Source organism: Amblyraja radiata, chromosome 7 (genome assembly GCF_010909765.2).
Source record: "Amblyraja radiata isolate CabotCenter1 chromosome 7, sAmbRad1.1.pri, whole genome shotgun sequence".
In the NCBI taxonomy this organism is placed as follows: Eukaryota; Metazoa; Chordata; class Chondrichthyes; order Rajiformes; family Rajidae; genus Amblyraja; species Amblyraja radiata.
The window spans coordinates 28,393,381-28,409,675 of NC_045962.1; the positions used below are offsets into that span (position 1 = coordinate 28,393,381).

At 43.5% G+C, this 16,295-nt stretch overlaps 1 protein-coding gene across 4 annotated transcripts in view; it reads right to left on the minus strand.

Annotated features, from left to right (window-relative positions):
* dync1i2 (dynein cytoplasmic 1 intermediate chain 2) overlaps positions 1–16,295 on the minus strand; it is an 82,247-nt gene that overhangs the window by 55,599 nt on the left and 10,353 nt on the right. For all 4 annotated transcript variants that reach the window (XM_033023962.1, XM_033023961.1, XM_033023960.1 and 1 more), the window contains exons 2-4: positions 10,849–10,972; positions 9,234–9,345; positions 4,431–4,518 (exon numbers count right to left, since the gene is read on the minus strand). In XM_033023962.1, coding sequence (XP_032879853.1) covers positions 4,431–4,518; positions 9,234–9,345; positions 10,849–10,972 — 324 coding nt within the window. The remainder of the gene's footprint in view (positions 1–4,430; positions 4,519–9,233; positions 9,346–10,848; positions 10,973–16,295) is intronic.

The window sequence follows — 16,295 nt, forward strand, 5'->3', positions numbered from 1 at the left end:
CGGCTCAAGTGCCACATGTCGGAATATTAAGAAATCCACAGGGTGCAAGATCAGCAAAGCATTACTCCAATAGCTTTAGCTTTTCTCTACTTGCATCTTTCAATCAAGATTATAAGAAATGGGGACAATAATACATACAGGTTTTTTTTTAAAATCTCGATGAAAAAGAGCAGGAATTTTCTGGGGTGGTGAATATTTTGCCTTTAAGATTCACCAAATCATATTTCTTGAACCATTTCTGTTATGTTCTACAGGAAATGGCCTGGAGCACAACAGAGGCTATCTACACAATACTTCACCTTGTCTGAATTTTGTAACGGAAAATATTCATGTACCATTCATGCATCACTGAATTAAATGGACTTCAATCTAATAGAGGGAGCATTCAACCTGCACTAAGTTATGAAAATGCAAACCTATTATCCCCTAACTATCCCAAATAGTTGATGCACTGGCTGACATGACATCTATCTGGATTATATCCTGAGTGTGGAAACCCCATCATGACCATTAATGATCAGTGATTTAATTTTACAAAATGAAACACTGTTAACCATTGATCTAAATCCTCATCCAGAACTGTTAATGGCAGCTTTAATCTAATGTAGGATAACTTGAGTGAAAGGGGCTTTAATCTACCAATTGCCTGTTACTATATTTTCTAATTCTAATGAATAAATCCATCAGAAAAACGTTTTGTCAAACCTTTGCAATTGAGATTCCTTGATATTAAGTCATCTATATGGACAGGAAAGCCATGGGAATGTATCAGATTAATTCTAACTGATTGGTTTATTTTACTAAAAACACGGAGAAGGGTCACAATTACTGACAAGCTGCAGTAAAGCTGCTGAGAGAGCTCTGTGGACGCACTAGTTAGGAAGTGCAGACTATACAAAAAATGAACATGTATGGTCCATGTTGAAAAATAGATTACAAGTAGGTTTATGTGACAAATCAATCCTTCGTGCAAAGCATTCTACTATTTAGTTCAGTTTAGTTTAGATACAGTGTGGAAACAGGCCCTTTGGCCTACCAGCGAACTCTGCACACTAACACGATCCTATACACAATAGGGCCAATTTACAATTATACCAAGCCAATCTTTGAAGTGTGGGAGAAAACTGGAGATCACGGAGAAAACCCACATAGGTCACGGGCAGAACGTACAAACTCCATGTTCCTCCATGTTAGAAATTTGCCAGCTATGTAACGTGCCACTGCTGTTCAATTCTGCTGAGCAGCTGGCAAGGATTTAGCAGTAGATGTGAGCAATGTTCAAGATTGTTCAACATTGACCGAGTGGGCAAGAGATTCAGTGATATTCTGTTTTGGCATAAAGTGCCACACAAGGGTTTAAAAATAGATAAGGCAAATATAAAAAAGAAAATACCTAAAATATAAACAAATTGTAGAAAACAAAGTACAGGTGCACAACCTTTTATCCGATGATCCAAATAACGAAAACCTCCGAATAGCGGACATTTTTTCGGTCCTTGAAGAAAGGTCCTTGAAAACGTTCACCGAGGGCGGCCCGCAGAGGTGACAGCGGAACCTCCGGTCGGTCCTCGAAGAAAGGGGAACTAAATCCCCATTCATAAAAGAGAAGGTGAGGGTATATTGCGCGGGAGGGTTAATAATTGACAATATGCTGCTGCCTGCCCGCTGAGTTAAAAAGTTCCCACGGTAGCACGATACACAGTGCATCGTGAGTCTTGCGTGGGAACTTTTTAACTCAGCGGGCAGGCAGCAGCAGCAGATTGTCGCTGCCTTCAGTTTCACCCCACCTACACCCCTCTGCTTCCCGGCCATGTGTGTGACCCCTTCCCTCCCCTCTCCAGCTCCCCGCCCATTGCACCGCCGCGGGGGCTTTGCACTGTCTTCATGTCGGCGATACTAGCAGGTCAGTGCCAGTCACCGGAGACGTCAGGACCAACGGGACACCGACCCCCAGGCCCATTGCAAGCACGGAGATCCCAGAGACCCACAGCCAACAGCAGCCCAGCCCAGCCCCGCTCCAACTCCAGAGGAAAACTGCAAACTGGCCGGAGACATCAGGACCACCAGAAGCCGTTCCCCGATGGGCCGCTACGGCGACAAGTGGCAGTTCGCCCACAGCCCCCTCATCGGGACACCGACCCCCAGGCCCATTGCAAGCACGGAGATCCCAGATCAGCAACTCCAGCCCAGCCCCGCTCCAACTCCAGAGGAACACGCTCCCCGTATGGGCAGATGCTGATGGTGTGCAAGGTACGTCTTGTTCTTGGGGTCGCGCAGCTCGGGCTGTGGGCGAACTGCCACTTGTCGCCGTAGCGGCCCATCGGGGAGTGGATTCCTCTGGAGTTGGAGGGGGGTATTGTGCTGTTTGATCGCCCCCTGCTATCCCAGGGACAGGGAGACAGGACGTTCACCGAGGGCGGCCCGCAGAGGTGACAGCGGAACCTCCGGTCGGTCCTCGAAGAAAGGGGAACTAAATCCCCTTCATAAAAGAGAAGGTGAGGATACATTGCGCGGGAGAGTAGGAATCCAAAGACAAAGTTGAGTGAGCGTTCACCGAGGGTGGCCCGCAGAGGTGACAGCGGAACCTCCGGTCGGTCCTGGAAGAAAGGGGAACTAAATCCCCTTCATAAAAGAGAAGTGGAGGGTATATCGCCTACCTGGAAGAAACCGGACATTTTTTCCAGGATGTCGTCTGCACACCAAAGCTCACCAAAGCTCACCTTTGGCGCTAAACATGGCACGCCAAAGCTCACATTTGGCGCCAAACACACGTCGCCTCTGCTGCACACGGATATAAGAGTGTGAAAATGTCGCCTTAGGCCGCCTAATGGCATGTAGCCCCGCTAGGGTGACATGAGTGCGAGAGGTGATTCAATGCTGCGGTCACATTTACAAATTCAGGAATTCATTCAACACACTGCATTTCATACAGACATTTATTCTGCAAGAAAAAACTACATTGAAGACTCAAACTCGCGACCGAGGAACTGCCGGGATCAAGGCGCAAACTCGCGACCTTGCGGATATGAGCCGAGCACTCTACCACTGAGCCAGCCATTAAAATCTACGCTAAAAAATTTCCATTCCGAAGACCGACAAATTCCGAATTACGAAAAGTGTCTGGTCCCAAGGCTTTCGGATAAAAGGTTGTGCACCTGTACTACTGCAGAAAAGTTGAAAACGAAATAAGCACAAAGCATCCAATTTTTTTAGCTGGGGAAAAGTTGCATCATAAATTAACAGCTGCTACAACCTTGCAATGCACAGAATTAGAAACCATGCACAAATTCAAGCATTATAACTCAGCGGGTGAGGCAGCATCAATGGAGCGAAGGAAATAGGCAACGTTTCGGGCCGAAACCCTTCTTCAGACTGAAGTAAAATGTTGCCCATTTGTGTGTAAACTATTCTTCAGCAAAAAAAGAATGTGCATTTTAAAGAAAGTCTTCTTTGCCTACAAATGCTAATGACATTCCATGATCAGCTAAAATATGTACTGTATTTCCCCGCGATGAAGACACACCCCTATTTAAGTTGCTACATTTCAAAAAAAGGATGGTAGGACAGGATCAAGGGTTTAGTTTAGTCCAGGGGTCGGCAACATCGCCTGCGTGCCCCTGGACTGGCTTCAGTTCCCAGATCCCTCGCGTTGTGGCTGGCTGGTAGAAAGCTCTGAGGTGGAGGCCGGTTCCGCTGTCCGGTCCCGGTGGCCGCTCGCAGCCATCCGGTACTAGCTGCAGTTCCCAGGTCGCCTGCCCCGGGAGACAGAGAGACACAGAGAGAGAGACAGAGAGACAGGGAGAGACAGAGGGAGAGACAGGGAGAGACAGAGAGAGACAAAAAGAGACAGAGGTGCTGTCCTTTTACAGCCACTTCCCATCAGCTGCCAGCAATGAGGGATAGACTTGGCTATCCCTCAATACAGCAACATCGTTCTTGATGTTGCTGTACTGAGGGATAGCCAAGTTTGTCTTTCTTGGCTAACAACCTAAACTTCGGCCTCCAAGACGCAGGTAAATTTTCGTGCCTTATTTTTGGGTAAAAAAAGCATCTTGTTTTAAAAAAACATGTAAAGGATTATTTACACACTTATTTTCTCCAAGCTCCCACAAGCAAGGTAAACTAGGAAACCCCAAAAGGAAAATAAAGGCAGACATGGGAAAGGTTATTATCGGGATCACATTATGCATCCTCCAGCAGCTGGCTGAGGAAAGGCATTTACAATCACTTGTAAATCACAACCAACTCCTGAGTAGTGTATTGGGGGTAAAATGTATGGAAATATACATTTTCCAGGTGGGAGAGCTTACTGCACGTCAAACAACATTCACATCAGGACAATGGAACAATACGGTTCATGCAAACAGTATAAATTACACATTTTACAAGCATTTACGAAAATAGAGTAGAATAAATATATGTTAACATACCTTGGCCCAAGAGTGCAATCAGCAGAATCCTGGCTTCCAGTCTCACTTGGTGTACTCACCGATTTTGAAGGAGGAGACGTAGGAGGGACTAAATAGTGAAACAGACAGGTATCTGCTGTTACTACCCGTAGTGGATGCACTGGTAATGATGTTTCAAAATTAATTTACGTGAAGTATTGAATAAAACAAAGATGATGGTATTAAAGAAAAATACATGAATGAAATGAAATTTAAAAGAGAGAAAGGAAAAGCCAAAGTTAAATTCCATGCTGAATTTCCATGCAATTTACAATGTATGCATTCAGTTGGTGGATGAACAAGATTTGAATCATGTATTTTTGTCATGCTTTCCTTGAATATGAAAAACTTTCTTCTCGCTGGTTGTTCAAAGGCTATCCCCAAGTAATGAATGGGCTCTATTTTTACAGATTTTGTTAAGTCAAATTTGTTCGTAAGTCACAAAATACACAAAAAGCACTCAATTTGATAAACGGAACCTCCACAACACTGTAATGAGAAGCATTAGTAGCACATAAGTCTGTTCATAAATAAAATTACTGAAAGCGGAGAGCAAGAAGAAACTAGTTTTGCCATTCCTAGGAATGAACGCATGTACGCCTGGCTTTTGAATTTAATAATTCATATTTAGAGGTGTCCATAAATTAGCTGTTCATAACCTGGGGACAACCTGCAGGTCCAATACAAGCACTATCCCTTTTGCTGACAGACCGATTATCTCAAACCAAAATCTATTACACAGTAGTTCTACTGTGTCCTGAAACATGTTGTTCTACCTACAAATAAGAAAAAGTGTTTTCAGACCAGATCTTAACAAAATTTATTTTAACTGTTATCATTAGATTTTTTGCCACACTAATATTATTTTAAGATTACAGCGACGAACTCCTGTAGATAAAGTTGTATGTCAGATACTCAAAATGACAGATTGAAATAGTTATTTTATAATACGTTGAACAAATATAAATTAGTTTAAAATATAAATGCTTCCCATCCATTAACTAAGCTCCTTTGAATGACTGCTAACAGAATGGAAAGGCAGATGAAATATGATCTGATATTCAGCTCATCCAACTTTCATGACAGAAGCAAGAATCACAGATGAGCTGGGCTATTAAGTGGCAGTTAAGTCACAATTCTCAGTAGAATTGCCAGCTAAAAGTTGATATGCTACCGACAAATAATTTTGTCAGGGCCTAATATAATTAGGTCCCGTGGTCTTTGCTCAGCTAGATTAAACCACATGTGAAGTCAACAGTTTGGCAATGCTATGGGGAATTTTGTATTTATTAATTAATTTATTGCATCATTTATTCATCATAGATGCCTTTGGAATGCCAATATTTATTACCTATCCTTACCATTAAGAAATGGCAGACAGCCACCTTCTTGAACTGCTACAAAGTTCTTCTACTAAAGATAACCCCACAGCATTAATAGATGTGAAATTCTAGGATTTAAACTCAGCAATATAGAAGCAATCATGATATACTTCTCTACATTGATGAGACCAAGTGCAGGCTCGGCGAACGCTTCACCCAACACCTCCACTCAGTTCACAATAATCAACCTGATCTCCCAGTAGCTCAGCTCTTCAACTCCCCCTCCCATTCCAAATCCGACCTTTATGTCCTGGGCTTCCGCCATTGCCAGAGTGAAGTCCAGCGCAATTTGGAGGAACAGCACCTCATATTTTTCTCTTGGGTAGTTTACACCCCAGCAGTATGAACATTGACTTCTCCAATTTCAGATAGTCCTTGCTTTCTCCCTCCTTCCCCTCCCCTGCCCAGCTCTCCCACAAGCTTATTGTCTCTGCCTCTTCCTTTCTTTTTCCTGCCCCCCCCCGACGACATCAGTCTGAAAAAGAGTCTCAACCCAAAACGTCGCCTATTCCTTCTCTCCATAGATGCTGCCTCACCCACTGAGTTTCTCCAGCATTTTTGTCAACCTATGATATACTTCCAGGTTAGGAATATGTGTGAATTGGAAGGGAACCTGAAGGCAGAGGTAATTTTGTTTTAATGAAATAAATTGTGGGTTTGATAAGCACTGTTGATGCAATGCTATACATTGCAGGTGTGCCGGTTATGGGTGGAATGAATATTTAGGACGGTGGATGAGGTGTGAAATACTTATTTCATAATTTATTTATTTGCACAAGATTACATCCATTAGGGTAATTTGGCTTTGATATTCATTTACTTTAGTTTTACCAGGGCTCCTTGAGCCTCATGTAATCAAATGCTACCTTGATCTTATGTGCAATCACCATCACATCACCTTGAAATTCAGCTTCTGGAGATAAATCCTAAACTGAGCAGGTTGTGCCACTTGGCAGCATTATGGATAACACCTTCTACTGCTTTGCTGATAGTAGGTAAGTAATTGGGCAGTTATTAACTAGATTGAATTTAACCGTCATATTGTTAGTATGGTATAACTGGGCAGGTTTCCATATTGACAAGTAGATACCATTGTTGTAACTATGCTTAAAAAGTTTGAGCTGAGGTGCAGCTAAGTACTGGTACTGGATTTATTAACACCAGAAAAATTTGGGGTTAGGTGGTGAAGGCTTTTGCACAATATACAAGAGTTCTGGAAAACCAAATTTTGATAAATTCAGGGTGGTGAAGAAGGCTTTTGCAAGCAAGCATTCATCAGTCAAGATATTGTTGGAATGTCAAGTTAAACCTGTACAAAATGTTGGTACAGCCACATTTGGAGTTCTGTGTACAGTTCTGGTTGTCCTCCTATAAGGATGTTGATGTCATCAAATTGGAAAGGGTGAAAAAAGACGTACAAGGATGTTACTGAGTCTGGTGTGAATTATAAGGAAGATAGACACAAAAGTTGGAGTAACTCAGCGGGTCTCAGACTGAAAAAGTGTAACATCACCTATTTCCTTTCTCCAGAGATGCTGCCTGACCAAAATTTGGTTTTCCAGAACTCTTGTATGTTCAGTGTAAAACAACATCTGCAGTTCCTTCCTACACATTGAATCGAACCTCCAATGCCTTATTGGGTAGAGAATTCTAAATAGTTACTATTCTCTGTGTGAAGACATTTCTGCTCACCTCAGTCCTGAATAGCCAATCCTTTATCTTGAGTTTAGAACCTCAAGGTTCCATTCTGCTTATTCTCTCCTCACTGCAGAATCAATCTGGTGAATCTTCATCGTACTCCTTACTTCTGAAAGACCATACCTGAACACAATTCCCAGGTATGATCGTACCAGGGCCATATATAATTGGAGTAAGGCGTCTTCTCTCTTTGACTCAAATCCTTTTGCAATAAAGGTTAGCCTACTGCTGACCTTCCTAACTAATGTTTACCTTCAGTGAAGGTGCAGCATGTCATCAATTTTAATGACCAGGGTAAAGCAGGCAGGAGAGGGTTTGGGAGGTGGATGGAAGAATTTGAAAATCACAAGAGGATACAGGTGTGAGGAGATACAGAACATAGAGCATCAGAGAAGGCAACTGTGCACGTAGAGGGCACAGGTGAAATGGCCTTTGATCAATGACAGATCCAGTTATAAGTGTGGAGAAAAGAATGGCTGGCAAACTGTATAAAAATAAGGGGGAACATTAGAACAAGGAGAAAGCCATAATCTGCTGCAGCCTCCAATATTTGCAACATGCAGCTGACTTCCTTCTTATCCATATTTTACAGTCCAATCCTTCACCTGAAATTGAAAAGTAATGAGAAAGAGTTTTGAAAAAGATACGCCTGGTCAAAAATTTAAGGGAAAGATAAAAAATGTACAAGAAATGTAATTTATACAGAACTATAAATGTAGCAAAATTTCCATGAAAATTAACAGTATCAAATATAATTTGGCATCAACCCATGTACGGTAAAGTAGGATATCGGAGTCTTGGGGAATTAGTTAGGTTTTAGGAAACATCTTGAGATTAAGAAAGACATGGAACATCGATGGCTAAAAGAGAAACTCTTATCATCTGACTCAATATGGAAGTGTACAAGCGTGTTCACTTATACACATATTACATAATACCCTTAAGACTGTTGCAATCTACATCTATTAAAATATTTCTGTAAAACAGCTAATAATCTTACTTAAAAACAGCAAAGTGCCTGACTTAACTTGAGTAACAAACTTATTTAATTTAATGTCTTTGTAACAACCAGTACAGAAGTGAGTTTTAGTAATACTCTTGAGTCCACTTAACACTAGTTTGTGGTTTAACTCACAATGAATTGCTACTTGAGAAAAGTTAAATTAAATATGACAAGATAATGCATTCATGCATTTTTCTTCTCTAACTAATTCTATACTGAAGTAAGAAACACATAATAAAGCTCTACTGCCCTCTACAGATAACTCAATATTATTACTAGATTAGGAAAAAATAGCTTTTGAAAGTTTAATGTCTAATAAATTGACAAATCTTAAGAAATGAATAAAACAAAAAGGCAAAATTTAACTCTGGTTGTCAATTTAATCTCTCTAAATTAACTCTTCACGTGGTTGTACAGTTAGTCACAGAAACCTGACAGATAAAATTCTTCGTTCAGACACTGCAATGACATAAAAGATAGTTTCACTATCATCATTCTATTATTCAAGCAATGAAGTCATGAAATGAAGAAAATCTTGTGACAACCATTGCATATGAAAAATAATAGGTTAATCTCCATTATATCTCAAATTAAACACACTTTCAACTAGCCTCAATAAACTAAAACAAACCTGCAGTAACTCAGAAGTGTGTACTTTGAGCAAAGATACACATACCTCATGAATTAAATCCACATACATACCAACAGAGGGCTCAGATGTAATGCCCATGCTCTGGAGCAAAGCATCAGCTTCCCTTCGTTTCTTCTCAATGTCGGTCTCATCATTCTGTGGCAATTCTTTTTTCTGATCAGCCTACAATGAAGTATGGTAAACACAAAATGCTGTAGTAACTCAGCGGGACAGTCAGCATCTCTGGAGAGAAGGATGGGTGACGTTTCGGATCGAGACCCTTCTTCAGTGATGTCAGGAGAATGAGCGGGACAGAGATAGAATGTAGTCGGAGACAGTAAGACTAGTGGGAGAACTGGGACGGGGGAGTGGATGGAGAGAGAGAGGGAAAGCAAGGGCTATTTGAAGTTAGCGAAGTCAATGTTCATACCGCTGGGGTGTCAGCTACACAAGCGAAATATGAGGTGCTGTTCCTCCAATTTGCACTGGGCCTCACTCTGACAATGGGGGAGGCCAAGGACAGAAAGGTCAGATTGGTAATGGGAGGGGAAGTTAAAGTGCTGAACAACCGGGAGATCAGGTAGGTTAAGGCAGACTGAGCGGAGGTGTTCAGCGAAATGATCGCCGAGCCTGCGCTTGGTCTCGCCGATGTACAGGAGTTGACACCTGGAACAACGGACACAGTAGATGAGGTTGAAGGAGGTGCAAGTGAACATTTGCCTCACCTGAAAAGACTGTTGGGGTCCTTGGATGGAATCGAGGGGGGAGGTAAAGGGACAGGTGCTGCACCTCCTGCGGTTGCAGGGGAAAAGGCTGGGGAGGGGGTGGTTTGGGTGGGAAGGGACGAGGTGTGTGTGTGTGTGTGTGTGTGTGTGTGTGTGTGTGTGTGTGTGTGTGTGTGTGTGTGTTCACTTGTGGATATGTATATACATACACACTGAACTTTTTTTTCTCTCTTGTTTATTATATTGTTTGCTGTGTACTATGTTTACATATTCTGTTGTAAGTAAGTAAGAATTTCATTGTTCTATCTGGGACACATGAGAATAAAACAATCTTGACTCTTGACCTGCAGATACTCGTTGACAAAAAAGGCACAAAATGCCAGAGTGACTCAGCGGGTCAAGCAGCATCTCTGGAAAACATGGATAGGTGACACTTTTGGTTGTGACCCTTTTTCAGACTGAAGAAAGATGGAATAAATAATTTGAAATATTTTAATTTAACACAAAAGCTTAATAAACTTAACACAAAGATACAAATTACACATTATTTTAAAAAAAAACTTCTTATACAATCCTTCCTTTTGCAATAAAATGAATTGGCTTGCCAATTCTGCCAAACGATAAATCTGGGGGAATCTCAGCAGATTCTAGCTGGCAGATGTGCCACAAATGACCAAAGCTCAGCCACCAGAAGATATGTTTTTTTTCCTGATGCAAACTAGCCAAAGATTTGACATTTCCATGTGCTGCTGATAATCCAAATTCTTATTTGAATCTTATATTCTTTAAAAACAAGTAAAATCTGAGTATTCTTCATTTAAAGCCCGACAAAAATTAATTTGCCCGCAGCACAATTTGTTCTTCACAGGAAATAGCTATAATAGTAAAATAATTCACATTGCACATGAACAGAGATTATATCTACAGAGGAAGCACGTGTATAGGTTAGTTTATGACTTACTTCCTTTTTCTTTCTCTCTTCTTCTTTCCTTTTCTTTTCTTCTCTGATTTGAGCCAAGCGCTGTTTTTTACGCTCTAATTCTGCTTTAAGCTCACTTTTATCTTTGTCTGCCATGGCTATAGCCCTGTTTATAAACAATCAGAAAAAAGATCAGTGGAATAGTATCGTAAACAACATGTTTGCATTTCAAATTTAAAAATACGTCTTTATTAACTCATTTCATTACTTAAATCAAAAACAATCAACGGAACATAGATTGATCTATATCTATCTATACATAACTAAAACTCTGATCTTGTTATCTTCCGGTTTGGCGGTCTTTCTATACGTGCAAAAATGGTTTGCGATAGCACTACGATTCGTTCCGATCGGTTGAATGTCGTAAAAGTTAGTGAGGTTTAAAAATCTTAAAAACCGCACATATGCGCAGATCGATCTCTTCTTCTGCCAGTCAGCGCCGCGCGGATCAGTCTCTTCCCCTGTCACTCACTGGGACAGTCCACATCTCCCTGCGCCATCACGTCTTTACTGGAGCAGAGGCTGGCCGGTGGAGGTTTCCAACTGGACTTTCGGAGGGACCCGAAGCAGCCCAGCCCCGCCCCAAGCAGCGGCCCAGCCCCAAGCAGCGGCCCAGCCCCAAGCAGCGGCCCAGCCCCAAGCAGCGGCCCAGCCCCAAGCAGCAGCCCAGCGTGGGAGACCCAGCCCAGCCCGGAGTCGGAGATGTCGCCAAATGGAAAGCGGAGACTCTGATCCCAGCGGAGTACGACCAGCGAGTCCCCATTGCACCGCCAATTCCAGCCACTATCCCCTGGTCCCCCTCGCTGGCTCCTCCCCCCTCCCCCGTGATGCCCCCCTCTCCCCTGTGGCTCTTCCTCCGAGCTCACTCCCCCCGCCCACACACTCCTCTCACAACTCCCCCCCCTGCCCACACCCCTCCTCCCTCCCCTCCCGCCCACATACACACCTCCCCCCACCCCACACCCCCTTCCCCCACACACACCCCCTTCCCCCACACCACCCTCTCCCCCCCTCCTGCACCTCCCCATCCACACACACCACTCCTCCCCTCCCACCCCCCCGCCACACACCCCACTTCCCCCCCCCCCCTCCACACATGAAGAGGAGGGGGAGGGAATGCTAGGGTATGAGGGGAAATGAGCCGCGTCTGCGCAGTTAGGGGCTATGGATGAGTGGTGGAATATTGCGTTTGGGGAACTGGTTGCGTTGGGGGAACGGGTGAGTGGTGGAATATTGTATTGGTGAATGGGTTGCATTGGGGGACCTGGCCTCCTGTGTGACAGACCCAGCGGGTCCCATTTAGTCAAGTATTAATTAAATTTCCAGAAGTTTGCATGAGATACTAGTAATAATCCAATGCACATTTTAATATACCCAATTAAATTTTATATATTGTTGCAAAATACAGCAGATAATGGATTTGTAAACAGAATGCTAGTTGTGACTAAAGCATAGCTTAGAATATACGGTAATCATTGTAAATTGGAAGATAGCTACTTAAAGAGGCCTTGAAAATGTTCTGTGATTGTCAGAAATGTATGATTTACAAATGTTTTGTCAATACACATCAAATAAGGCATTGTGTCTTTGTCACATTAAGAGTTACATGCTGCTCGTGATGAAATTGTTAAAGGTTTAAACAGTGAATGCATATCCACAGTATTTAAAGCTGCATTTCCCAGTAAAATCGATACCTATTATATATACCCTCCGTCATTTCTTGCAAATTTGGATTCTCACTTAAGGGCCTGTCCCACCAGCATGCGACTGCATGCGGCTAGCGCGACCTAATGTGGCCGCTTCAGCCGTGCGGCCTCGTGGGGCCGGTCCCACTTCGATCGCCGGAGCCGTATGGAGTTGTGCGGGGCTGATCCCAACATCGCGCGGGGCTCCGAAAAACTGACACTGTCCAAAAATTCTGCGCAGCAAAGGTCTGTCGGCCCGCAGCCGCATTGAGGCCGTACGCAGCGCCTCGATGGGCGTACGCAGCGTCTCGACGCCGTACGCAGCGTCTCGATGCCGTACGCGTCTTGATGGTGTACGCCTAGCGCGTGGCGTCGCGCGACGACGTCACCGTCCGGCGTGCCGTTGCCTGATGACGTAACCGCCCGACGCCGTGCGACGTCCAAATTCAGTCGGCCCGCCTCCTGCCCAGCTGATTGGTGAGTATGATGTCGGGACCAGTCCCGCACAACTCCGGACGGCTCTGCGGTTGGAAGTGGGACCGGCCCCACGAGGCCGTACGCCTCAAGCCACCACATTTGGTCGTGCTAGACGCATGCAATCGCATGCTGGTGGGACAGGCCCTTTATACTGACATCTTTCATTTACATAGAATTGTTGAAGCAGTAACAATGTTAAGGAGTGACAGAAAAACATTATCAAAAACAGTGACACCAAGTCACAGAACAATATATTACAGTAGATGAGCAAAAGCTTTTCCAAAAAGATAGATTTAAGGAAAAGTTAGAGGAGAGATTTAGGGGGGGAATTCTGGAGCATTGGACATTGACAGCTGAAACTCGGGTTCTGGCACCTGATGATAAAAGGGTCAGAAAAGGTGCAGATATCCAAGGGTTGCAGAATTGCAGGAGATTAAAGAAAGGGATAGGAAGACCATGGAGACATCTTAAAACAAGTATCATAAGTTTTTTAAGCAGGAGCTGATGTGGACCAGTGAACAGTGACGATCAATAACACAGTGCAAATTACACCAGAAATGATATCATTTGTTATTTCAGTTTCTATTGAGTGAATATTATGAAATAACTCGACCAAGGGGGATCCGTTGGGTCCCGTCCCCTCAATGCGCGATTATACTAACCACCCCCCACACACACACACACTAACCGCCCCCTTGATAGTATATTAATATTATTAATTCGCTCCTTTTACCCCATCCCCCGCCCTATCCACTCACACATAACCCCTAACTGCACAGGCGCGGCTAGAGAGGGGGGGGGTGGGTGGAGAGGGAGGGGGAGGGGGGTAGAGAGGGAAAGGGAGGGGGTAGAGATTGAGGGGGGGGGGGCGGCGGCATCATAGCGGAGGGCTGGGGGGAGTGGAGAGGGGGAGGGGAGTGGGGGAGGGGTGGAAAGGGGGCAGAGGAGGGGGGGGGGGGAGGGCAGCTGGACCACGTAACTCGCAGCTCGTGGAAAACAGTGCCCAGCAGGCTGCGCCTGCAGCTGGCCGCGAGGAGCAGAGGCAGCTCGTGGAAAACAGTGCCCCTGCGCGTTGAAAAATCTGCGCAGCTTGCCGCGAGGTGCAAAAGCATTGTGACGTCATCCAGCTCGTTAGATTTTAAAAAGATATCAGATTGGTGAACAATTTTAGTAAAAAACTCGGAGTATAGTATAAAACAGTTTTATATTATATATGATAGATAGATGTCAAGCTTGTAAGCACCAGCTCCATAATAAAAACGTTAAATTACCAATTCTCTGAAACATATACCACCTTAAGGAGCCTTTTAGAAGGATATCATTGATTATATTTTAGACAATCAAGGTTTAGGTGCAAGAGTAGGCCATTCGGCCCTTTGAGCCAGCACCGCCATTCAATGTGATCATGACTGATCATCCACAATCAGTACCTTGTTCCTGCATTCTCCCCATATCCCTTGACTCCACTATCTTTAAGAGTTCTATCTAACTTTACTTTTCTACAAGCTGATATCAGTAACACATGCATGTCTGATAAAACCTACTCTTATGTTAAACACTAACTTGCATATTTTATATTCACTTTTATAAAACAAATATTGATGAGAGAATCCATTCAAGTCTTAGCTCACTCATCCATAAAAATCCATAGTCACTATGTGAACATTCTACTATTTAATAAATGATTTCATTTATTCCCACTATAGCACCTGGAATTTCTTTCCAAATATCCATTACTCTCTGCATGCAAAATCTTGACAACAATGGCAAATTTGCCATGTCGGTTTGAATTAGTCTCCTGCTGTGACAATTTAACTTAAAATTTGATATCATATTTATAATCGCAGAATTATATTCCACATACCTCTATGAGGGAAATGCTCAAAATTCTTTTAAAACTAGGCTAGCTTTCCCCAAATTTCCACATAATTCAATGGTCTAATGATAAGGGTCATAAGAAACAAGAGAACAAGAAAGCCTGTTTGTGTAGGAAGGAACAGCAGATGCTGGTTTAAACTGAAGATAGACACAAAATGCTGTAGTAACTCAGCGGGACAGGCAGCATCTCTGGATAGAAGAAATAGGTGACATTTCGGATCGAGAGCCTTCTTCAGACTAAGTCAGGGGAGAGGGAGATAGAGATAGATGGCACAATGGGCTAAGTGTTCGGCTGGCAACCTGAAGGTGGCCGGTTCGAATCCTGCTTGGAGTGTGTACTGTCGTTGTGTCCTTGGGCGAGACACTTCACCTACCTTTGCCTGGGACTAGAGACGGAAATTAGCTACTGATTGGCTACAATCTCGCATATTTACATGCAAATGTTCATTAATATGCACTGTCCCTATAAACAAATTATTATTATTATTATTATAAGGAAGTGTAAGGTGTGAAAATGAGACAAAGGAGACCGAGATCAAGGAAAAAGTAGAATAGATCATTGTTAGCTAGAAGTTAACAACAAAGCAAACAGAGATAACATGAAACTGAGGACAGTCAGACTGGTCGGAGAACTGGGAAAGGGGGGAGGGGATGGAAAGAGAGGGAAAGCAAGGGTTACTTGAAGTTAGAGAAGTCAATATTCATACCGCTGTGGTGTAAGCTACACAAGCGAAATATGAGGTGTTGTTTCTCCAATTTGCGGTGGGCAACACCCTGACAATGGAGGAAGCCTGGGACAGAAAGGGCAGTGTGGGAATGGGAGGGGGAGTTAAAGCGTTTGGGTGAAAGGTGAGGACGAGGGGGACTGTCCCTGTTGCGACTGGGGGAGAGGAAGCAAGAGTAGAGCTGTGGGATATCGAGGAGACCCTAGTGAGGGCGTCATCTATGATGGAGGAGGGGTAACCCCGTTCCCTAAAGAATTAAGACACCTCAGATGTCCTGGTAAGGAACACCTCATCTTGGGCGCAGATGCGGCGTGGACTGAGGAATTGGGAGTAGGGGATAGAGTCTTTACAGGAACCAGGGTGGAAAGAAGTGTGGTGTCGATAGCTGTGGGAGTCAGTAGGTTTGCCTGAGCTGCTGAAAATGTTCCACCTTGCTGGTACGACCAATATATAACACAAACAAAGAAGCACAATCAAATGTGCCCAGTTTTACACATTTGATTTAATCTCAACCCATCACAGATATATCTTTTGTCCTATCTGATCTGATGTTAACTCTATTTCCGCACATACTGCTTGATTTATTGAGTGTTTCTAGCAGTTTTTGATTTTATTTCATAATATGTGACCTTGTTTTTTCATCATACATAACCTAAAATTTTTA